The sequence below is a fragment of the Silene latifolia genome, chromosome 11 (genome assembly GCF_048544455.1).
Source record: "Silene latifolia isolate original U9 population chromosome 11, ASM4854445v1, whole genome shotgun sequence".
In the NCBI taxonomy this organism is placed as follows: domain Eukaryota; kingdom Viridiplantae; phylum Streptophyta; class Magnoliopsida; order Caryophyllales; family Caryophyllaceae; genus Silene; species Silene latifolia.
Genome location: NC_133536.1, coordinates 208,131,593 through 208,154,813, shown reverse-complemented (window position 1 = coordinate 208,154,813; position 23,221 = coordinate 208,131,593). Strand labels below are relative to the sequence as shown.

Below are 23,221 nucleotides of genomic sequence, written 5' to 3'. Positions count from 1 at the left end.
GATTACCGTTATAATTCAAAATAACCGTTACAATTCAAAAACAGCCGTTATAATTCAAATTTTACCGTTATAATTAAAATTTTACCGTTATAATTCAAAATTTACCGTTATAATTCAAATTTTACCGTTATAATTCAAATTTTACCGTTATAATTCAAAATAGCCGTTATAATTCAAAAATAACCGTTACAATTAATAGGTTATAAATAGGTCATTCTATGTCAATTTCAATCACAACACCCAAATCATATTCACTCACTACAATACTAATTATTCACTCACAACATCCAAACCTTAAAATGGTTCTCACAAATGCTCAAAAAACCAGAGTTTATCAAATAAGAATCGATTTAATTGTTCAAAATTTACCAATTCTAATTGAGCGTCTTAAATCAGTGGTTCCAAGTGACACTGTATGGCACCTGCTTGAAGAGCCTCCAATTGGTACCCTTTGTATAATTTTACAAGGAAACCCGGATCATGTTCTAACTCCAGCAGTTAGAGATGAGGTTGTTTCTGATGAAGTACTAAACGAGAAGATGTGGGAGTTTCGTAGGTTAAAAAGTGATATCTTTACATATTTTGAGCGCATTCTCACCGTGATTGATTACCCAAGACTATCAGACTTATGTGCTGGTAGAGTGCCGGGGCAAGGAATTCTTTATCTCTACTTGAATGATTTATTGACTCAATATATGTCTACCCAACCTGAAGAAATTGAGATTCAAGATCATGAAGAAGATGAGGAATCGTCATCTTCATCATCGGAAGATAATTAAGTTCGGTAGTTATTTAATTATGTTATGTTTTAAGTAATAATCGTTTATGGTATGGGTTTGGGGTTTGGGGTTTAGGGTTTGGGGTTTGGGGTTTGGGGTTTGGGGTTTAGGGTTTGGGGTTTGGGGTTTGGGGTTTGGGGTTTGGGGTTTGGGGTTTAATTATGTTTTCATTGGTTTATGTTTTAAGTATGTCAAAACGCGTTTTAAGGAATGTTTTTATTAAAATATGTGAAATTATGTTTTAAGGATTGTTTTAATTAAATTACGTTTTAAGTCAATTAATCGGATGCAGAGGATAATAAACTACAATAATCGGATAATTAAATAAAAAAAAATATAAGGTACAATATTCAGATATATAAAATAGAAGGTACAATAATCGGACAAATAAAAGCTAAGAACACCTCGCGAAATCGCGCCATAATCGGATCTGATGTCGATACAGGCCATTATATTGATCTACGCTTGCATCATGTACCCAACAAGGGGCTAATGGAGGCATAGGTGACAAGGGGCGTACCCGGAGCCGCAAATAGTGGTTTCCCGCATGTAATACCCATAAGACACCATATGGGGTACGACTCGGGGGGGCTCGTAGAGGCAAATAAGTAAAACTACCATTCCAATTTCGCTGACCTTCTCGATCGTCAAATGCAGAAATACAACATATCACCCAATTGTACATCGTAGCATAACCATATAGATCGAAACCGTCCATCCAATTACCCGAGCCACACGGTATCTGATCCATAAATGTAATTCTAGCTACCTCCGTATCAAATCTCCCTGGGCCATAGATATGATCACGGTAATCGGGACTACGAATTTCCCTAAGTAAATCTGTTCTAGCCATCGTGAAATGAGATTGGTCACCCCGAACAAAGATGTGAGATAACTCGAAAACCACAATGACCGTCTCCGTAAGGATTAAACCATGCTTCTACATACTCGTGAAAAAATGAAGGCAGGAAGTCACGATAAGGAAAATACCTCAAATCACCAATGGTGTAGTCGACCTCAAGAGGTGCGCAATAAGTTGTGCCGAAACTCCCCGTAGTCGTGGTAGCAGTGGTAGACGGTGTACCGGGGCCCGTTTGAGTGGACCGGGGGGTTCTATACGGAGTAAAACGAACCGACGGAGTAGAACGGGGAGTAGACGACGAGTAACAGAACCGTCGGAGTAGAACGGGGGGGTACTAGACGGAGTACGTTGGGAAGACGGAGTACCTACTCGAACACGAACCCGTGCATGCTCAACGGCGGACGGATCTCTACGAGTTCCCCTACTCGGACGTCCTCTAGGGTTCTCGTTGACCCGAGGCTCGTTTACATCCTCCTGATCCGGATGTATCTGAGAGTAAAGGGCATCGAACATGGATGATCTCATACTCGGATCTGCATTCCGAATTTCATCGAATAACTCCTCCAATCGATCATCATCACAAGTCGGCATTGCCTCCGAACCATCGTACTCCAACTTCCTCCAAAATGCATGTAACACATCAACAGGGACCCGAGATCCGTTTCTAGAAATGCGGTGAAGTGAACAAGCACATAACAAACCAAGTGTAGTAGCCTTTACACAACCGCAATCGATCGTCAAGGCATCTTCCGTCATCTTGGCACCTCTTTCGAATTCTTTACGCAATTCAGAGATGGCATTCTTTGATATTTTGCAAGAAAGTCTGGAAAATAATCGCTGAATCCCCGTCAACCGCCTCGATCTAGATAACTCCAACGAGTGTCGGATCTCAACATGTTGCGTTTCCATCAAAGAATGAAACCGACTCCGATGCTATCAATCGCCCATTTCGCTATTCACCATCTCTTCAAATTCGCATGAGCCGACTCAACCCGGGATGTAGAAGTATTGCCAAAATGAGTTATGTTGTTCGTTCTATACTTGGCCCATTTTTCCAAGTGCGGGAACCATTGCCTCTCAATATAAGCCGCCACTCCCGCCCATTCCCTTGCCAATTTGCCCCACGCAACATTAAACTTATCTTCGGTCTCCGCCTCGACAACCGCAGTAAACAAGTTAAAAGTTACGTGCTTAGCCCAATTATCCTGTTTCGTGATATCAAGTGCCTTTGTCTCCACGTTAGAATATATATGCCAAAGACATAGCAAGTGAGACGAATCTGGAAAAACAATGGGAATCGCGTTCAACAAACCACCCTCGCAATCAGTAACAATAGCAATAGGTTGAACGACATCATTGAGCAGGGCCTTCAGTTTCCGTAGGACCCACAGATATTTCTCCTCCGACTCATGCGTCACAAGAGCATACGCGATGACAAAGCTCTTCCCGACGGGTGTGACTCCAACCATCTCAACAAGCGGAAGACGGTATTCATTTGTCTTGTACGTGGAATCGATCTGTACCACATAATAGTATGATCGAAACATCTTAACCGCTTCTGGATGAGCCATGAACACGTGGGTTAGCTCATCGGTCTCCTGATCAGTGACCCAATAATGAACGTACTTATCTTTGAACCGCAAGTGCTAACATCTCACAGTGCCGGGTTTCTCCCATCTCTTTCCTCGACCCTTACTTTCTGAGAACGGTTGTAGATTTGTCGCCGATTAGGTCTTGACTTTTCCGGATTCCGCTGATGTAAACCCGCACTAATAATTGCCGGTCTAACGTGAGCTCTAACTTGGGCATCGATATAAGCCAACTCCTCGTCATCAAACTTTGCAAAGTATCTGTCGCCGTCACAATACAACGTTAAACCATGATTATGAAACCCGGATCTCATCACAAGCTGCCACTTATTCTCTTCTAATTCAACAACTTTCATTGAAAATTTGCAATTGCACCACGCGGTAGCGGTGTTACCCCTCATTAAAGAATCGACATCCTTATTTACGGGACCTTTTCCACCCATCCGACAAACAAAATAACGTTGTCTCAAATTCGTGTTACGACCAACTTTCTTGTTGCTTGATTTTTTTATACCAAACCCGAGTCGGAGCCCGATCTCATATGCCCAATTAAACGCTTCAATACTAGATGCAAAAAATCTGGTTGTCGTAAAATGATCTGAGTAATCAACACCGTCTCCATCGTTAATCACCTGCGCACGCATTTCAACAAGTTAGTTATTAATTCAATTATTTGCTACGGGACTAGTCGAAGTAAATATAAAATAATATAAAATTAATACAAACACGGTAATAAGTTATTTTTTACAAAACGAGTCGGAAATGTTAAAGATAAAAATTTCATATAAAGACGGTAATTAATTAATTCAATTGTTTTATAATACAAAAACGGCATTTAATTATTTTGTACACAACGAGTCGGAAATAACGGAAATTAATTATAATTATTTGAATTGTCGGAAACTATAAAAAATAAAAAATTTTAATACAAATACGGAAATTAATTATTTTATACAAAACGAGTCGGAAACAAAAAAAAAAACAAAGAAAAAAAAAAAAAAAAGTAACGAGAAACTCTAAAACAAAAAGAAAAAAAAAAAAAAAAAAAACAAACAACAATGGGCCAGACGAAGGAAACCTTCGTCCAACACCAAGCCCAGACGAAGGAATCCTTCGTCCAACACCAAGCCCAGACGAAGGATTCCTTCGTCCAAGCCCAACATGAGACGAGCCATTTCTTCGTCTGGACTGGGCCTGGGACGAAGAACCCCCACGTCTCAGCCCAGTTCCGTGTTCTTTCTTTCTTTTTTTTTTTTTTTCAATTGCTTTTTCATATAAATCCGTCACAAATTCTATCATAATTCCGTCTACATTCATGGCATCTATCCTAATTCGGGATTCAAACGATAATAAAACATAAATTTTTAACAAAACTAAATCGTAAACTAACCTCGTTACTATCTTCATTGTTGAAATCGTTGTTAAAATCGTTCCCGTTCATGTTGTTAATTACAAAACCCGACTTTTTTTTTTTTGGTTTGAAATATTTTAGTGAGACGGTGACTTGTGTTTTAGTGAGACGGTAATTTCATTTCTGTTTTGAGACGGAAATTGCATTTTGGTGAGACCAATATGGAGTCATGATATGGAGGGCAAACTTGGAATTTTACGTTAATTGTCGACGATATTTAGTAATTTGTCGACGACGTATAGCAGGACCCTTGATAAAATGGACGAAGTCCTGTTAGCCCGATGCATCCCAGTCTGTTATTTTTCTAGGTTTGGGCCAAGAAAAGCACAAAGTCCGGCCCCTGAAAGGACTAATGTAATTATTTGGCTAGGTTAGGCCCAATGCAAGCCTTATAATTTGGGAGCTGCTAAAGATCGTCGACACTTTTACTAATTATCATCGATATTTAATGTAAATTTTCATGTTTGCCCTCCATAACACAACTAAATTTCCGTCTCACTAAAATCTTTCTAAAAAAAAGCGGGTTTTACAATTAACACAATTCAATTCCTGTCTCACTAAAATCTCTCCAAAAAAAAAAAAAAAGACGGTTTCTAAAAAAAAAAAAAAAAAAGAGCGGGTTTTGTAATTAACAACATGAACGAGAACGATTTTAACAACGACTTCAACAATGAAGCTAGTAATGAGTTGAGTTTACGATTTAATTTTGTTTCAAATTTATGTTTTATTAGCAATCGATTCCCGAATTAGGATAGATGCCTTGATAGGCTATCACACACCTATGCAAAGATAATATTTATACCCTAGCAAAACACATGAATGTAGTACGTAGGGGTCGAACCTCAGAGAGACGGGAGTTGTTAATTAGTTGCTATGGATTGAACTTTTATCTCGGTAGGTTAGCGGTTGATTGATTGGTTTGGTTTGATGTGATGATAAAACAATATTAAAGAAAATGTCTAGGGAGGTCGGGTCACACATGCTAATTATGTAAATGCTCATGTCAAGTTAGAAGTTGATTTCACGATAAATGTTTAGGCTTAAAGACACCCACCTTACGATATTAGTGTCAACCATAGACCAGGTCCTAGAGAAACTCTCGTCCATGACTAGGTCGTCCTAATACACATGTTTAGTCTAATTCAATTCCGCGCCTCTCGACTTATAGAACGAATGAACAAACTTAATCAATGAATAAGGCCTTTAAACATAGATTAAACATTAAGGTGCAAACATGTGATAGAAACAATTTATCAATTTAGCTTAACCTCATTTTGACATTTACATATTACTTAATCATGCATGACTTCCCTTGCTCCTTAGACAAATGAAACTACTCTAACATGGTGGAAATGTGAATTAAACTAATGATAAATGAAATGGCAAACATAATGAAAATATGAATAAGAAATTACCTTGCAATGGAAATGGAAATGGAAGAACAATACTTAATAATAAATAACTTGTAAATGTGAATTGTTTTATAACTTGAAATGTAAATGGGAAATGTTTATAACATAAAGTAAATCTAAGCTAAGCTAAGCTAATAACTAAACTAATCTAACTACTAAACTTATGGAGAATTATGAGAAATTGTGTATGTGAATGGTTGCCATAGTGTGGGAGATTAGCACTCCTTATATAGGAAATAAGGGAGTAAACTTTGTAGAGGAATCCCAATATGGCATCCTAAGCACACTCTTAACTTTCCTTCAATTCTTGAGTAATTGCCAAAAGGTATCCAAAGTTGGTGCTTTAATGCCTTGTTTATGAGTGTGATTAAGAGCATTAAGGATGACATCTTAAGTATTTTGGCATCCTAAGCTCTTCTTTAGCATCCAAATTTTCCACCACATTTTGGACTTGAATTCTTGGGCTTTGACTTGCACATTGACTTTGCTTGCATTTTCATTTTGATCCAACACTTTCTTCATGCAAAATCCATACACTTCCAACACTTTCTTCATGCAAAATCCATACACTTCCAACACTTAGTCCAATCTTGCTCTCATACTTAGCCTTGCTTCTAATGTTAGCACATTTTATAGTATTTTAGCTCATTTAACTCATTTTCCTACAAAACACACTTGAACACACAATTGCACTAGAAACACAATATTAGCTTAAAAATACTTTGATAAGTGCTAAATGATATGTAAAATCAAACTAATATAAGGGGTTAAAATGTATAAAAAAATGCACTTATCATGCCTTGATTTGAGACGGAATTAGGATATATTTGTTGACGGAATTAGTCAAAAATGGATTCGAGAAAAAAAAATATACAAAATGGGCTGGACGAAGAACTTTTTCGTTCAAACCGAGACCCGAACAAAAAGTTCCTTCGTCCAGTATGGGTCTTGGACGAAGGAACTTTTTGTCCGGGTCTGGGTTTGGACGAAGAAGTTCGTCCAGCCCATTTTTTATATTTTTTTTTCTCGAATCCATTTTTTCTCGAATTAGGATAGATACCTTGATTTGAGACGGAATTAGGATAGATTTGTTGACGGAATTAGTCAAAAATGGATTCGAGAAAAAAAATATACCAAATGGCCTGGACGAAGAACTTTTTCGTCCAGATCCAGGCCTAGACGAAAAAGTCCTTCGTCCAAGACCCATACTGGACGAAGGAACTTTTTTTTCCGGGTCTAGCTTTGAACGAAAAAGTTCTTCGTGCAGCCCAAACCGTGTAATTTTTTTTTCTTTTTTTTGGAAAAAAAATCGATTCAAATGTTGCAATTCGACTAATTCTGTCTCAAATCAAGGCCTCTACCCTAATTCCGTCTCCAATAAAGACATCTATCCTAATTCCGTCACAAACATATAAACTAAGAAAATATTAAAAAAAAAAATTACTAAAGAACTTCTTTAAACTAAGAATGTTTGAATTTGATGACAGAAATGATGTGGTTGAAGAATGAAGATGGTGTTTTCGTTGTTATGTGAGTCGAGTTTTTTGTTTCTTTAAGTTTTGAGTGTGAAATGTTGATTTTTGGAGAAAATGAAAAATATAAGAGGGAGTGTGAGGGAGGGGTAGTTTAGGAAGTTCATTAATAATTGTCGACGATAATTAGTAATGTGTCAACGATCTTTAGTAGGTTGGTTTCCTTCTCAATGTTCTAGGCACATTAAAGTTTGGCACACAGAGGTGTGTATTTGTCTTATGTTCCAAGTTTAGGAACTGGGTAATTGTTTTTAAAAAAGTCTTATGTGAAACCGTTTTACGTGTACAAATAAATAGAGCTAGTGTGGGTTAGTTTTGGGATATTTAAGTCAATTAATTGATGGTTTTACATTAATACTTCTGTAAAATCGCCTTATATAAGTATTATTATCGATTTTGATTATACTAATAGTTAGCCTCCTACCGACGATGCATATTTCTTACTGGTTAATTGACACGGATTACATTTCTTAGTAAACATGAAGGCCGAAAAAGCCCAAATGGCTTGATAAGTCCGTGTTAACCTAATGGGTCTATGGTTTGGACAAGGCCCAAAATTCAGCCAGGATAAGCCCATACTTTTGGGTTGATTTTAAGTTAGCCTAATGTGTGAACTCGATTAATATCGTAAGTTAAAACGGTCTTCAACAAAAATTCTCCGGAAATCATAAGCCAGGATCAGTCAATATGTGAACCTGATTGTATATATAATACACGGTTTTTCGGGATTCTAGGGTCCCGGAACAAAATTCTCCGGAAATCACATAGAAAGTTCCTCGGGTCAGATAAAGCGGCCACACAAAATTTGAGTAGCAACGGAAGACATTTGGGGATGCCGGTATGCTATAACCCAACATTAGTCGAACCTCGGATAATCGTGAAAAATGGATTAATGCTCGTTATTAGAGGCTGAATCGAATAGATTAACTCCTGAAATGACCTCGGACGCGTGATAGAAAAACCGGGAGTAAAAGAAACTGGGTCCGGTACGATCTTCCGAACGGCTCAAATTAAAGTGTATATAATACACGGTTTTTCGGGATTACAGGGTCCCGGAACAAAATTCTCCGAAAATCACATAGAAAGTTCCTCGGGTCAGATAAAGCGGCCACACAAAATTTGGGTAGGAACGGAATACATTTGGGGGGTGCCGGTAAGCCATAAACCAGCATTCCTCAAACCTCGGATAATAGTGAAAAATGGATTAATGCTCGTTATTAGAGGCCGAATCAAATAGATTAACTCCTGAAATGACCTCGGACGCGTGATAGAAAAACCGGGAGAAAAAGAAACTGGGTCCGGTACGACCTCCCGAATGGCTCAAATTGAAGTGTATATATATATAACACGGTTTTTCGGGATTACAGGGTCCCTGAACAAAATTCTCCGGAAATCAGATAGAAAGTTCCTCGGGTCAGATAAAGCGGTCATGCAAAAATTGAGTAGGAACGGAAGACATTTGGCGGTGCCGGTATGCCATAAACCAACATTCGTCAAACCTCGGATAATCGTGAAAATGGATTAATGCTCGTTATTAGAGGCTGAATCGAATAGGTTAACTCCTGAAAAGACCTCGGATGCGTGATAGAAAAACCGGGAGAAAAAGAAACTGGGTCCGGTACGACCTCCCGAACGGCTCAAATTGAAGTGTATATACACGGTTTTTCGGGATTCCAGAGTCCCGGAACAAAATTCTCCGTAAATCACATAGAAAGTTCCTTGGGCCAGATAAAGCGGCCACGCAAAATTTGAGAAGCAACGGAAGAAATTTGGGGTTGCAGGTATGCCATAAACCAGCATTCGTCGAACCTCGGATAATCGTGAAAAATGGATTAATGCTCGTTTAATGCGCGTTATTAGAGGCTGAATTGAATAGGTTAACTCCTGAAATGACCTCGGACGCGTGATAGAGAAAGCGGGATAAAAAGAAACTGGGTCCGGTACGACCTCCCGAATGGCTCAAATTGAAGTGTATATATAAATACACGGTTTTTTGGGATTCCAGTGTGAACCCCCGTGGTTATACAAAAACATAAACACATATTTTGCAGCGGAAAATACGTAAGTTTTTAAAACCTTGAGGCATTTGCCGCAGAGTTCACTGAAAACGTTTGAAAACTAGACTTAATTACGAATTTTACAAAAAGAAATACATAATACAGACATAAATATACAAGGGATCTCGGATCTCTCCAAATTTTCAAAAATGCAATAACGGACGATAATCAAAAGGGTATATTGTTGCCTCGACAACGCTCGCTAGCCACTCGTCCCGTAACCCCTAGTATATACCACCGACCTGTCATCTGTCATTCATAAAAATGAATTCCACAATCAGTGGGGTGTAATTCAGGTGTCCTCCCAGCCATATTACCATGTAATAACATAAGTATAATACAAAACAAATTAGTTTATTAAAACATACAACATAGGAAAAATAAAAAAATCATGCGATAACGGAATGGAAACAACCACAACGTGTCCCACTTTACTACGACAAAAAAAACGACATCGTAGTAAAGGAAGCACGAGGACAACCCACGACCAAAATAAAATGACGTACTGGACTAGTGTCAATGTACAAATGCTAAATCAACCATAAGGAGTAACCAACGATCTCCCGGTAGGACATCTAAATAGCGTCACGCTCTCGGGATACAACACGTACCCCGACAATCCTCGAGCTACAACACATAGCCGATATAAGAAGTCCTAGTTTAAGTATAGTACCAGCCTTTCGGTAACCCAATACTATACTCTCAGAATACAACACGTATCCGATTCAACGGCTACGGTAACTTCCCGTAACCCCAAGACTCTTAACCGGCTTACAACACATAACCACGGCCAAATAACTTCAATCCAGCCACCTAGTCCACGACACATGAGCTAGGGTCCGAATTAAAACGATCATAGGAGATTTGAAATTGATTTAGCATTAACACATGACACACACATAGACCCAATTTACGTCCATAACAATCATGGAATTACCATACAACCTAAGGGCGGATACAAGTATACAACACGGGAATGGAAATAACACGTATAAATATAAAAATACCACCCTGTATTAGCCGTGCAATCCATTTTGCATCATGTACCTGTTCCAACATAATTAAAGTACATATACATAACCCATATTGCTTACCATCTCACCTGCAACAAAATATAAATATAGCAAGGCAAGTCCATACAACATTATAAGACATCTATTTACCAAAATTTGACAAGTAAATGAATTCAAAACTATCCAAAACTATCCAAATATATCAGTATACACCGTCTCAAGTATACCACACACTACCTAGCACCCCAAAACAATTTGAGTAGCAACGGAAGACATTTGGGGCTGCTGGTATGCCATAAACCAGCGTTCGTCGAATCTCGGATAATCGTGAAAAATGGATTAATGCTCGTTATTAGAGGCTGAATCGAATAGGTTAACTTCTGAAATGACCTCGGACGCGTATTAAAAAAACCGGGAGAAAAAGAAACTGGGTCCGGTACGACCTCCCAAACGGCTCAAATTAAAGTGTAATACACGGTTTTTCGGGATTCCAGGGTCCCGAAACAAAATTCTTTGGAAATCACATAGAAAGATCCTACTGTTAGAAAACGCGGCCAGGCAAAATTTGAGTAGCAATGGAAGTCATTTGGGGGTGCCGGTATGCCATAAACCAGCATTCGTCGAACCGCGGATAATCATGAAAAATGGATTAATGCTTGTTTAATACTCGTTATTAGAGGCTGAATCGAATAGGTTAACTTCTGAAATGACCCCGGACGCGTGATAAAAAAACCCGGAGAAAAATAAACTGGGTCTGGTATGACCTCCCGAGCGGCTCAAATTAAAGTGTATAATACACGGTTTTTCAGGATTCGAGGGTTCCGGAACAAAATTCTTCGGAAATCACATAGAAAGTTCCTCGGGTCAGATAAAGCGGCTATGCAAAATTTGAATAGCAACGAATTACATTTGGGGGTGCCAGTATGCTATAAACCAGCATTCGTCGAACCTCGGATAAGCGTGAAAAATGGATTAATGCTCGTTTAATGCTCGTTATTAGAGGCTGAATCGAATAGGTTAACTCCTAAAATGACCTCAGACGCGTGATAGAAAAACCGGGAGAAATAGAAACTGGGTCCGGTACGACCTCCCGAACGGCTCAAATTGAAGTGTATAATACACGGTTTTCCGGGATTCTAGGGTCCTGGAACAAAAAAATCCGGAAATCACATAGAAAGATCCCCAGGTCAGATAAAACGGCCTCGCAAAATTTGTGTAACAAAGGAAGACATTTGGGTGTGCCCGGTATGCAATAAAACAGCATTCGTCGAGCCTCGGATAATCGTGAAAAATTGATTAATGATCGTTTAGTGCTCGTTATTAGAGGCTGAATCGAATAGGCTAACTCCTGAAATGACCTCGGACGCGTGTTTGAAAAACCAGGAGATAAATATACTGGGTCCGGTACGACCTCCCAAACGGCTCAAATTGAAGTGTATAATATACGGTTTTTCGGGATTTTAGGGTCCCGGAACAAAATTCTCCGGAAATCACATAGAATGTTCCTCGGGTCAGATAAAGCGGCCACGCAAAATTTGAGTAGGAACGGAAGACATTTGGGGGTGCTGGTATACCATAAACCAGCATTCGTCGAACCTCGGATTATCGTGAAAAATGGATTAATGCTCGTTTATTGCTCGTTATTAGAGGCTGAATCGAATAGGTTAACTCCTGAAATGACCTCGGACGCGTGTTAGAAAACCGGGAGAAAAAGAAACTGGGTCCGGTAGGACCTCCCAAACGGCTCAAATTGAAGTGAATATTATCCACGGTTTTTCGTTATTCCAGTGTCCCGGAACAAAATTCTATGGAAATCACATAGAAAGATCCTCGGGTCAGATAAAGCGGCCACCCAAAATTTGAGTTGCAATGAAAGTCATTTGGGGGTGCCGGTTTGCCATAAACCAGTATTCGTCGAACCTCGGATAATCCTGAACAATGGATTAATGCTCGTTTAATGCTTGTTATTAGAGGCTGAATCGAATAGGCTAACTCCTGAAATGACCATGGACGCGTGTTTGAAAAACCGGGAGAAAAAGAAATTGGGTCCGGTACGACCTACCAAACGGCTCAAATTGAAGTGTATATAATACACAGTTTTTCGGGATTCCAGGGTCCCGGAACAAAATTCTTTGGAAATCATATAGAAAGATTCTCGGGTCAGATAAAGCGGCCACGCAAAATTTGAGTAGCAATGGAAGTCATTTGGGGGTGTCGGAATGCCATAAACCAGCATTCGTCGTATCTCGGATAATTGTGAAAAATGGATTAAGGCTCGTTTAATGCTCGTTATTAGAGGCTGAATCGAATAGGTTAACTCCTGAAATGACCTCGGACGCGTGATAGAAAAACTGGGAGAAAAAGAAATTGGGTCCGGTACGACCTCCCGAACGGCTCAAATTGAAGTGTATAATACACGGTTTTTTGGGATTCAAGGGTCCCGGAACAAAATTCTCCGGAAATCACATAGAATATTCCTCAGGTCAGATAAAGCGGCCACGCAAAATTTGAGTACGAACGGAAGACATTTGGGGGTGCTGGTATACCATAAACCAGCATTCGTCGAACCTCGGATTATCGTGAAAAATGGATTAATGCTCGTTTATTACTCGTTATTAGAGGCTGAATCGAATAGGTTAACTGCTGAAATGACCTCGGACGCGTGTTAGAAAACCGGGAGAAAAATAAACTGGGTCTGGTATGACCTCCCGAGCGGCTCAAATTAAAGTGTATAATACACGGTTTTTCAGGATTCGAGGGTTCCGGAACAAAATTCTTCGGAAATCACATAGAAAGTTCCTCGGGTTAGATAAAGCGGCTATGTAAAATTTGAGTAGCAACGAAAGACATTTGGGGGTGCCAGTATGCCATAAACCAGCATTCGTCGAACCTCGGATAAGCGTGAAAAATGGATTAATGCTCGTTATTAGAGGCTCAATCGAATAGGTTAACTCCTGAAATGACCTCGGACGCGTGATAGAAAAACCGGGAGAAAAAGAAACTGGGTCCGGTAGGACCTCCCGAACGGCTCAAATTGAAGTGTATAATACAGGGTTTTCCGGGATTCTACGGTCTTGGAACAAAAAAATCCGGAAATCACATAGAAAGATCCTCAGGTCAGATAAAACGGCCTCGCAAAATTTGAGTAACAAAGGAAGACATTTGGGTGTGCCGGTATGCCATAAACCAGCATTCGTCGAACCTCGGATAATCGTGAAAAATGGATTAATGCTCGTTTAATGCTCGTTATTAGCGGCTAAATCGAATAGGTTAACTCCTAAAATGACCTCTGACGCGTGATAGAAAAACTGGGAGAAAAAAAAATTGGGCCCGGTACGACCTCCCGAACGGCTCAAACTGAAGTGTATAATACACGGTTTTTCTGGATTCCAGGGTCCCGGAATAAAATTCTCCGGAAATCACATAGAAAGTTCTTCGGGTCAGATAAAGCGGCAACGCAAAATTTGAGTAGCAACGGAAGTCATTTGTGGGTGCCGGTATACCATAAACCAGCATTCGTCGAACCTCGGATTATCGTGAAAAATGGATTAATGCTCGTTTATTGCTCGTTATTAGAGGCTGAATCGAATAGGTTAACTCCTGAAATGACCTCGGACGCGTGTTAGAAAAATCGGGAGAAAAAGAAACTGGGTCCGGTACGACCTCCCAAACGGCTCAAATTGAAGTGTATATTATCCACGGTTTTTCGGGATTCCAGGGTCCCGGAACAAAATTCTTTGGAAATCACATAGAAAGATCCTCGGGTCAGATAAAGTGGCCACCCAAAATTAAGTAGCAACGGAAGACATTTGGGGGTACCGGTATGCCATAAATCAGCATTCGTCGAACCTCGGATAATCGTGAAAAATGGATTAATGCTCGTTTAATGCTCTTTATTAGAGGCTGAATCGAATAGGTTGACTCCTGAAATGACCTCAGACACGTGATAGAAAAACCGGGAGAAAAAGAAACTGGGTCCGTTTCGACCTCCCGAACGACTCAAATTGAAGTGTATAATACACGGTTTTTTGGGATTCCAGGGTCCCGGAACAAAACTCTCCGGAAATCACATAAAAAGTTTCTCGGGTCAGATAAAGTGGCCACGCAAAATTTGAGTAGCAACGGAAGACATTTAGGGGTGTCGGTATGCCATAAACCAACATTCGTCGAACCTTGGATAATCGTGAAAAATGGATTAATACACGTTTAATGCTCGTTATTAGAGGCTGAATCGAATAGGTTAACTCCTGAAATGACCTCGGACGCGTGATAGAAAAACCGGGAGAAAAAGAAACTGGGTCCGTTTCGACCTCCCGAACGAATCAAATTGAAGTGTATAATACACGGTTTTTTGGGATTCCAGGGTCACGGAACAAAACTCTCCGGAAATCACGTAGAAAGTTTCTCGGGTCAGATAAAGTGGCCACGCAAAAATTGAGTAGCATTGGAAGACATTTGGGGGTGCCGGTATGCCATAAACCAGTATTCGTCGAACCTCGGATAATGTTCGTTTAATGCTCGTTATTAGACGCTGAATCGAATAGGTTAACTTCTGAAATGATCTCGGACGCGTGATATAAAAACCGGGAGAGAAAAAAACTGGGTCCGGTGCTATCTCTTGAACGGCTTAAATTGAAGTGTATAATACACGATTTTTCGGGATTCCAGAGTCCCGGAACAAAATTCTCCGGAAATCAATTAGAAAGTTCCTCGGGTTAGATAAAGCGGCCATGCAAAAATTGAGTAGCAACGGAAGACATTTCGGGGTGTCGGTATGCCATAAACCAGCATTCGTCGAACCTCGGATAATCATGAAAAATGGATTAATGCTCGTTTACTGCTCGTGATTAGAGCCTAAATCGAATAGGTTAACTCCTGAAATGACCTCGGACGCGTGATAGAAAAACCGGGAGAAAAAGAAACTCGGTCCGGTACGACCTCCCGAACGGCAAAAATTGAAGTGTATACACGGTTTTTCGGGATTCCAGGGTCCCGGAACAAAATTCTCCGGAAATAAAATAGAAAGTTCCTCGGGTTAGATAAAGCGGCCATGCAAAACTTAAGTAGCAACGGAAGAAATTTGGGGGTGCCGGTATGCCATAAACCAGTATTCGTCGAACCTCGGATAATCGTGAAAAATGGATTAATGCTCGTTTAATGCTCGTTATTAGAGGCTAAATCAAATAGGTTAACTCCTGAATTGGCCTCGGACGCGTGATAGAAAAACCGGGAGAAAAAGATACTCGTTCCGGTACGACCTCCCGAACGGCTCAAATTGAAGTGTATAATACGCAGTTTTTCGGGATTCCAGGTTCCCGGAACAAAATTCTCCGTAAATAACTTACAAAGTTCCTCGGGTCAGATAAAGCGGCCACGAAAAATTTTAGTAGAAACGGAAGACATTTGGGGGTGCCGGTATGCCATAAACCAGCATTCGTCTAACCTCGGATAATCCTGAAAAACGGATTAATGCTCGTTATTAGAGGCTGAATCGAATAGGTTAACTCCTGAAATGACCTGGACGCGTGATTGAAAAACCGGGAGAAAAAGAAACTGGGTCCGGTACGATCTTCCGAACGGCTTAAATTGAAGTGTATAATACACAGTTTTTCGGAATTCCAGGGTCCCGGAACAAAATTCTCCGGAAATCAAATAGAAGTTTCTCGGGTTAGATAAAGAGGCCATGCAAAACTTGAGTAGCAACAAAAGACATTTGGGGGTGTCGGTATGCCATTAAACAACATTCGTCGAACCTCGGATAATCGTGAAAAATGGATTAATGCTCGTTATTAGAGGCTAAATCGAATAGGTTAACTCCTTAAATGACCTCGGACGCGTGATAGAAAAACCGGGAGAAAAAGAAACTCGGTCCGGTACGACCTTCCGAACGGCATAAATTGAAGTGTATAATACACGGTTTTTCGGGATTCCAGGGTCCCAGAACAAAATTCTCCGGAAATCCAATAGAAAGTTCCTCGGGTTAGATAAAGCGGCCATGCAAAACTTATGTAGCAACGGAAGACATTTGGGGGTGCCGATATGCCATAAACCAGCATTCGTCGAACCTCGGATAATCGTGAAAAAATGGATTGATGCTCGTTTAATGCTCGCTATTAGAGGCTAAATCGAATAAGTTAACTCCTGAAATGGCCTCGGACCCGTGATAGAAAAACTGGGAGAAAAAGAAACTTGGTCCGGTACGACCTCCCGAACGGTTCAAACTGAAGTGTATAATACACGGTTTTTCGGGATTCCAGGGTCCCGGAACAAAATTCTATGGAAATCACATCGAAAGTTCCTCGTGTCAGATAAAGCTGCCATGCTAAATTTGAGTAGCAACGGAAGACATTTGGGGGTGCCGGTATGCCATAAACCAGCATTCGTCTAACCTCGGATAATCCTGAAAAACGGATTAATGCTCGTTATTAGAGGCTGAATCGAATAGGTTAACTCTTGAAATGACCTCGGACGCGGGATAGAAAAACCGGGAGAAAAAGAAATTGGGTCTGGTACGACCTCCCGAACGGCTCAAATTGAAGTGTATAATACACGGTTTTTCGTTATTCCAGGGTCCCGGAACAAAATTCTCCAGAAATCACATCGAAAGTTCCCCGGGTCAGAGAAAGCGGTCATCCAAAACTTGAGTAGCAACGAAAGACATTTGGGGGTGCCGGTATGTCATAAAACAACATTCGTCGAACCTTGGATAATCGTGAAAAATGGATTAATGCTCGTTTAATGCTCGTTATTAGAGGCTGAATCGAATAGGTTAACTCCTGAAATGACCTCAGACGCGTGATAGAAAAACCGGGAGAAAAAGAAACTGGGTCCGTTTCGACCTCCCGAACGACTCTAATTGAAGTGTATAATACACGGTTTTTTGGGATTCCAGGGTCCCGGAACAAAACTCTCCGGAAATCACATAGAAAGTTTCTCGGGTCAGATAAAGTGGCCACGCAAAATTAAGTAGCAACGGAAGACATTTGGGGGTGCCGGTATGCCATAAATCAGCATTCGTCGAACCTCGGATAATCGTGAAAAATGGATTAATGCTCTTTTAATGCTCTTTATTAGAGGCTGAATCGAATAGGTTAACTCCTGAAATGACCTCAGACGCGTGATAGAAAAACCGGGAGAAAAAGAAACTGGGTCCGTTTCGACCTTCCGAACGACTCATATTGAAGTGTATAATACACGATTTTTTGGGATTCCAGGGTCCCGGAACAAAACTCTACGGAAATCACATAGAAAGTTCCTCGGGTTAGATAAAGCGGCCATGGAAAACTTAAGTAGCAACGGAAGAAATTTGGGGGTGCCGGTATGCCATAAACCAGTATTCGTCGAACCTCGGATAATCGTGAAAAATGGATTAATGCTCGTTTAATGCTCGTTATTAGAGGCTAAATCGAATAGGTTAACTCCTGAATTGGCCTCGGACGCGTGATAGAAAAACCGGGAGAAAAAGATACTCGTTCCGGTACGACCTCCCGAACGGCTCAAATTGAAGTGTATAATACGCAGTTTTTCGGGATTCCAGGTTCCCGGAACAAAATCCTCCGTAAATAACTTACAAAGTTCCTCGGGTCAGATAAAGCGGCCACGAAAAAATTTAGTAGAAACGGAAGACATTTGGGGGTGCCGGTATGCCATAAACCAGCATTCGTCTAACATCGGATAATCCTGAAAAACGAATTAATGCTCGTTATTAGAGGCTGAATCGAATAGATTAACTCCTGAAATGACCTCAGACGCGTGATAGAAAAACAGGGAGAAAAGAATTTGGGTCCGGTACGACCTCCCGAACGGCTCAAATTGAAGTGTATAATACACGATTTTTCGTGATTCTAGGGTCCCTGAACAAAATTCTTCGGAAATCACTTAAAAAGTTTCTCGGGTCAGATAAAGCGGCCTCGGAAAATTAAGTAGCAACGGAAGACATTTGGGAGTGCCACTATGCCATAAACCAGCATTCGTCAAACCTCGGATAATCGTGAAAAATGGATTAATGCTCGTTATTAGAGGCTGAATCAAATAGGTTACCTCCTGAAATGACCTCGGACGCGTGATAGAAAAACCGGGAGAAAAATAAACTGGGTCCAGTTCGACCTCCCGAACGGCTCAAATTGAAGTGTATAAATACACGGTTTTTCGGGATTCCAGGGTCCCAGAACAAAACTCTCCGGAAATCACATAGAAAGTTTCTCGGGTCAGATAAAGTGGCCACGCAAAATTTGAGTAGCAACGGAAGACATTTAGGGGTGTCGGTATGCCATAAACCAACATTCGTCGAACCTTGGATAATCGTGAAAAATGGATTAATACACGTTTAATGCTCGTTATTAGAGGCTGAATCGAATAGGTTAACTCCTGAAATAACCTCGGACGAGTGATAGAAAAACCGGAAGAAAAAGAAACTGGGTCCGGTACGACCTCATGAACGGCTCAAATTGAAGTGATAAATGGTTTTTCGGGATTCCAGGGTCCCGGAACAAAATTTTCCGGAAATCACATCGAAAGTTCATCGGGTCAGAGAAAGCGGCCATGCAAACTTGAGTAGCAACGGAAGACATTTGGGGTTGCCGGTATGCCATAAACCAGCATTCGTCGATTCTCGGATAATCGTGAAAAATGGATTAATGCTCGTTTAATGCTCGTTATTAGAGGCTGAATCGAATAGGTTAACTTCTGAAATGACCTCGGAAGCGTGATAGAAAAACCGGGAGAAAAAGAAACTTGGTCCGGTACGACCTCCCGAATAGCTCAAATTGAAGTGTATAATACACGGTTTTTCGGGATTTTAGGGTCCCGGAACAAAATTCTACGAAAATCATATCGAAAGTTCCTCGGGTCAGAGAAAGCGGCCATGCAAAACTTGAGTAGCAACGGAAGACATTTGGGGGTGCCGATATGTCATAAACCAACATTCGTCGAACCTTGGATAATCGTGAAAAATGGATTAATGCTCGTTTAATGCTCGTTATTAGAGGCTGAATAGAATAGGTTAACTCCTGAAATGACCTCGGACGAGTGATAGAAAAACCGGAAGAAAAAGAAACTGGGTCCGGTACGACCTCCCGAACGGCACAAACTGAAGTGTATAATACACGAATTTTTAGGATTCCAGGGTCCCGGAACAAAATTCTCCAGAAATAACAAAGAAAGTTCCTCTGGTCAGATAAAGTTGCCACGCAAAAATTGAGTTGCAACGGAAGACATTTGGGGGTGCCGGTATGCCATAAACCTGTATTCGTCGAACCTCGGATAATGTTCGTTTAATGCTCGTTATTAGAGGCTGAATCGAATAGGTTAACTTCTGAAATGATCTCGGACGCGTGATATAAAAACCGGAGAAAAAAAAAGCTGGGTCCGTCGACCTCCCGAACGGCTTAAATTGAAGTGTATAATACACAGTTTTTCGGAATTCCAGGGTCCCGGAACAAAATTCTCTGGAAATCAAATAGAAAGTTCCTCGGGTTAGATAAAGCGGCCATGCAAAACTTGAGTAGCAACAAAAGACATTTGGGGGTGCCGGTATGCCATTAAACAACATTCGTCGAACCTCGGATAATCGTGAAAAATGGATTAATGCTCGTTATTAGAGGCTAAATCGAATAGGTTAACTCCTTAAATGACCTCGGACGCGTGATAGAAAAACCGGGAGAAAAAGAAACTCGGTCCGTTTACCTTCCGAACGGCATAAATTGAAGTGTATAATACACGGTTTTTCGGGATTCCAGGGTCCCGGAACAAAATTCTCCGGAAATCCAATAGAAAGTTCCTCGGGTTAGATAAAGCGGCCATGCAAAACTTATGTAGCAACGGAAGACATTTGGGGGTGCCGATATGCCATAAACCAAAGATTCGTCGAACCTCGGATAATCGTGAAAAAATGGATTGATGCTCGTTTAATGCTCGCTATTAGAGGCTAAATCGAATAGGTTAACTCCTGAAATGGCCTCGGACCCGTGATAGAAAAACTGGGAGAAAAAAACTTGGTCCGATCGACCTCCCGAACAGTTCAAACGAAGTGTATAAATACACGGTTTTTCGGGATTCCGGGTCCCTAACAAAATTCTATGGAAATCACATCGAAAGTTCCTCGTGTCAGATATAGCTGCCACGCTAAATTTGAGTAGCAACGGAAGACATTTGGGGGTGCCGGTATGCCATAACCAGCATTCGTCTAACCTCGGATAATCCTGAAAAACGGATTAATGCTCGTTATTAGAGGCTGAATCGAATAGGTTAACTCTTGAAATGACCTCGGACGCGGGATAGAAAAACCGGGAGAAAAAGAAATTGGGTCTGGTACGGCCTCCCGAATCGCTCAAATTGAAGTGTATAATACACGGTTTTTCGGGATTCCAGGGTCCCGGAACAAAATTCTCCAGAAATCACATCGAAAGTTCCCCGGGTCAGAGAAAGCGGCCATCCAAAACTTGAGTAGCAACGAAAGACATTTGGGGGTGCCGGTATGTCATAAAACAACATTCGTCGAACCTTGGATAATCGTGAAAATGGATTAATGCTCGTTTAATGCTCGTTATTAAAGGCTAAATCGAATAGGTTAACTCCTGAAATGGCCTCGGACCCGTGATAGAGAAACTGGGAGAAAAAGAAACTTGGTCCGGTACGACCTCCCGAACGGTTCAAACTGAAGTGTATAATACACGGTTTTTCGGGATTCCAGGGTCCCGGAACAAAATTCTATGGAAATCACATCGAAAGTTCCTCGTGTCGATAAAGCTCGCCACGCTAAATTTGAGTAGCAACGGAAGACATTTGGGGTGCCGGTATGCCATAAACCAAATTCGTCTAACCTCGGATAATCTGAAAAACGGATTAATGCTCGTTATTAGAGGTCAATCGAATAGGTTAACTCTTGAAATGACCTCGGACGCGGGATAGAAAACCGGGAGAAAAAGAAACTGGTCAGTACGACCTTCCGAACGCTCAAATTGAAGTGTATAATACACGGTTTTTCGGGATTCCGGGGTCCCGAACAAAATTCTCCGTAAATCACATCGAAAGTTCCCGGGTCGAGAAAGCTGCCATCCAAAACTTGAGTAGCAACGAAAGACATTTGGGGGTGCCGGTATGTCATAAAACAACATTCGTCGAACCTTGGATAATCGTGAAAAATGGATTAATGCTCGTTTAATGCTCGTTATTAGAGGTCAAATCGAATAGGTTAACTCCTGAAATGACCTCGGACGCGTGATAGAAAAACCGGGAGAAAAAGAAAGCGGGTCCGTTTCGACCTCCCGAACGAATCAAATTGAAGTGTATAATACACGGTTTTTGGGATTCCAGGGTCACGGAACAAAACTCTCCGGAAATCACGTAGAAAGTTTCTCGGGTCAGATAAAGTGGCCACGCAAAATTAAGTAGCAACGGAAGACATTTGGGGGTGTCGGTATGCCATAAATCAAAGATTCGTCGAACCTCGGATAATCGTGAAAAATGGATTAATGCTCTTTATTAGAGGCTGAATCGAATAGGTTAACTCCTGAAATGACCTCGAAGCGTGATAGAAAAACCGGAGAAAAAGAAATCGGGTCCGTTTCGACCTCCCGAACGACTCAAATTGAAGTGTATAATACACGGTTTTTTGGGATTCCAGGGTCCCGGAACAAAACTCTACGGAAATCACATAGAAAGTTCGTCGGGTTAGATAAAGCGGCCATGAAAAACTTAAGTAGCAACGGAAGAAATTTGGGGGTGCCGGTATGCCATAAACCAGTATTCGTCGAACCTCGGATAATCGTGAAAAATGGATTAATGCTCGTTTAATGCTCGTTATTAGAGGCTAAATCGAATAGGTTAACTCCTGAATTGGCCTCAGACGCGTGATAGAAAAACTGGGAGAAAAAGATACTCGTTCCGGTACGACCTCCCGAACGGCTCAAATTGAAGTGTATAATACGCGCTTTTTGGGATTCCGGATCCCGGAAAAAAATCCTCCGTTAATAACTTACAAAGTTCCTCGGGTCAGATAAAGCGGCCACGAAAATTTTTAGTAGAAACGGAAGACATTTGGGGTGCTTGGTATGCCATAAACCAAAGATTCGTCTAACCTCGGATAATCCTGAAAAACGGATTAATGCTCGTTATTAGAGGCTGAATGGAATAGGTTAACTCCTAAAATGACCTGGACGCGTGATCGAAAAACCGGGAGAAAAAGAAACTGGGTCCGGTACGACCTCCCGAACGGCTCAAATTAAAGTGTATAATACACGGTTTTTCGGGATTCCAGGGTCTTGGAACAAAATTTCCGGAAATAACATAGAAAGTACGTCGAGTCAGATAAAGCGGCCACACAAAATTTGTAGTAGCAACGGAAGACATTTGGGGGTGCCGGTATGCCATAAACCAGCATTCGTCGAACCTCGGATAATCGTGAAAATGGATTAATGCTCGTTATTAGAGGCTGGATCGAAAAGATTAACTTTTGAAATGACCTCAGACGCGTGATAGAAAAAAAGGGAGAAAAGAATTTGGGTCCGGTACGACCTCCCGAACGGCTCAAATTGAAGTTTATAATACACGATTTTTCGTGATTCCAG

At 40.9% G+C, this 23,221-nt stretch overlaps 1 protein-coding gene across 1 annotated transcript; it reads right to left on the bottom strand.

The window, feature by feature from the left end:
* Positions 1–2,597: 2,597 nt before the first annotated feature.
* LOC141614769 (protein FAR-RED IMPAIRED RESPONSE 1-like) lies at positions 2,598–3,110 on the bottom strand. The gene has a single exon (XM_074433515.1). It carries the CDS (start codon positions 3,108–3,110, stop codon positions 2,598–2,600), a length of 513 nt encoding a protein of 170 aa, XP_074289616.1.
* Positions 3,111–23,221: the final 20,111 nt, after the last annotated feature.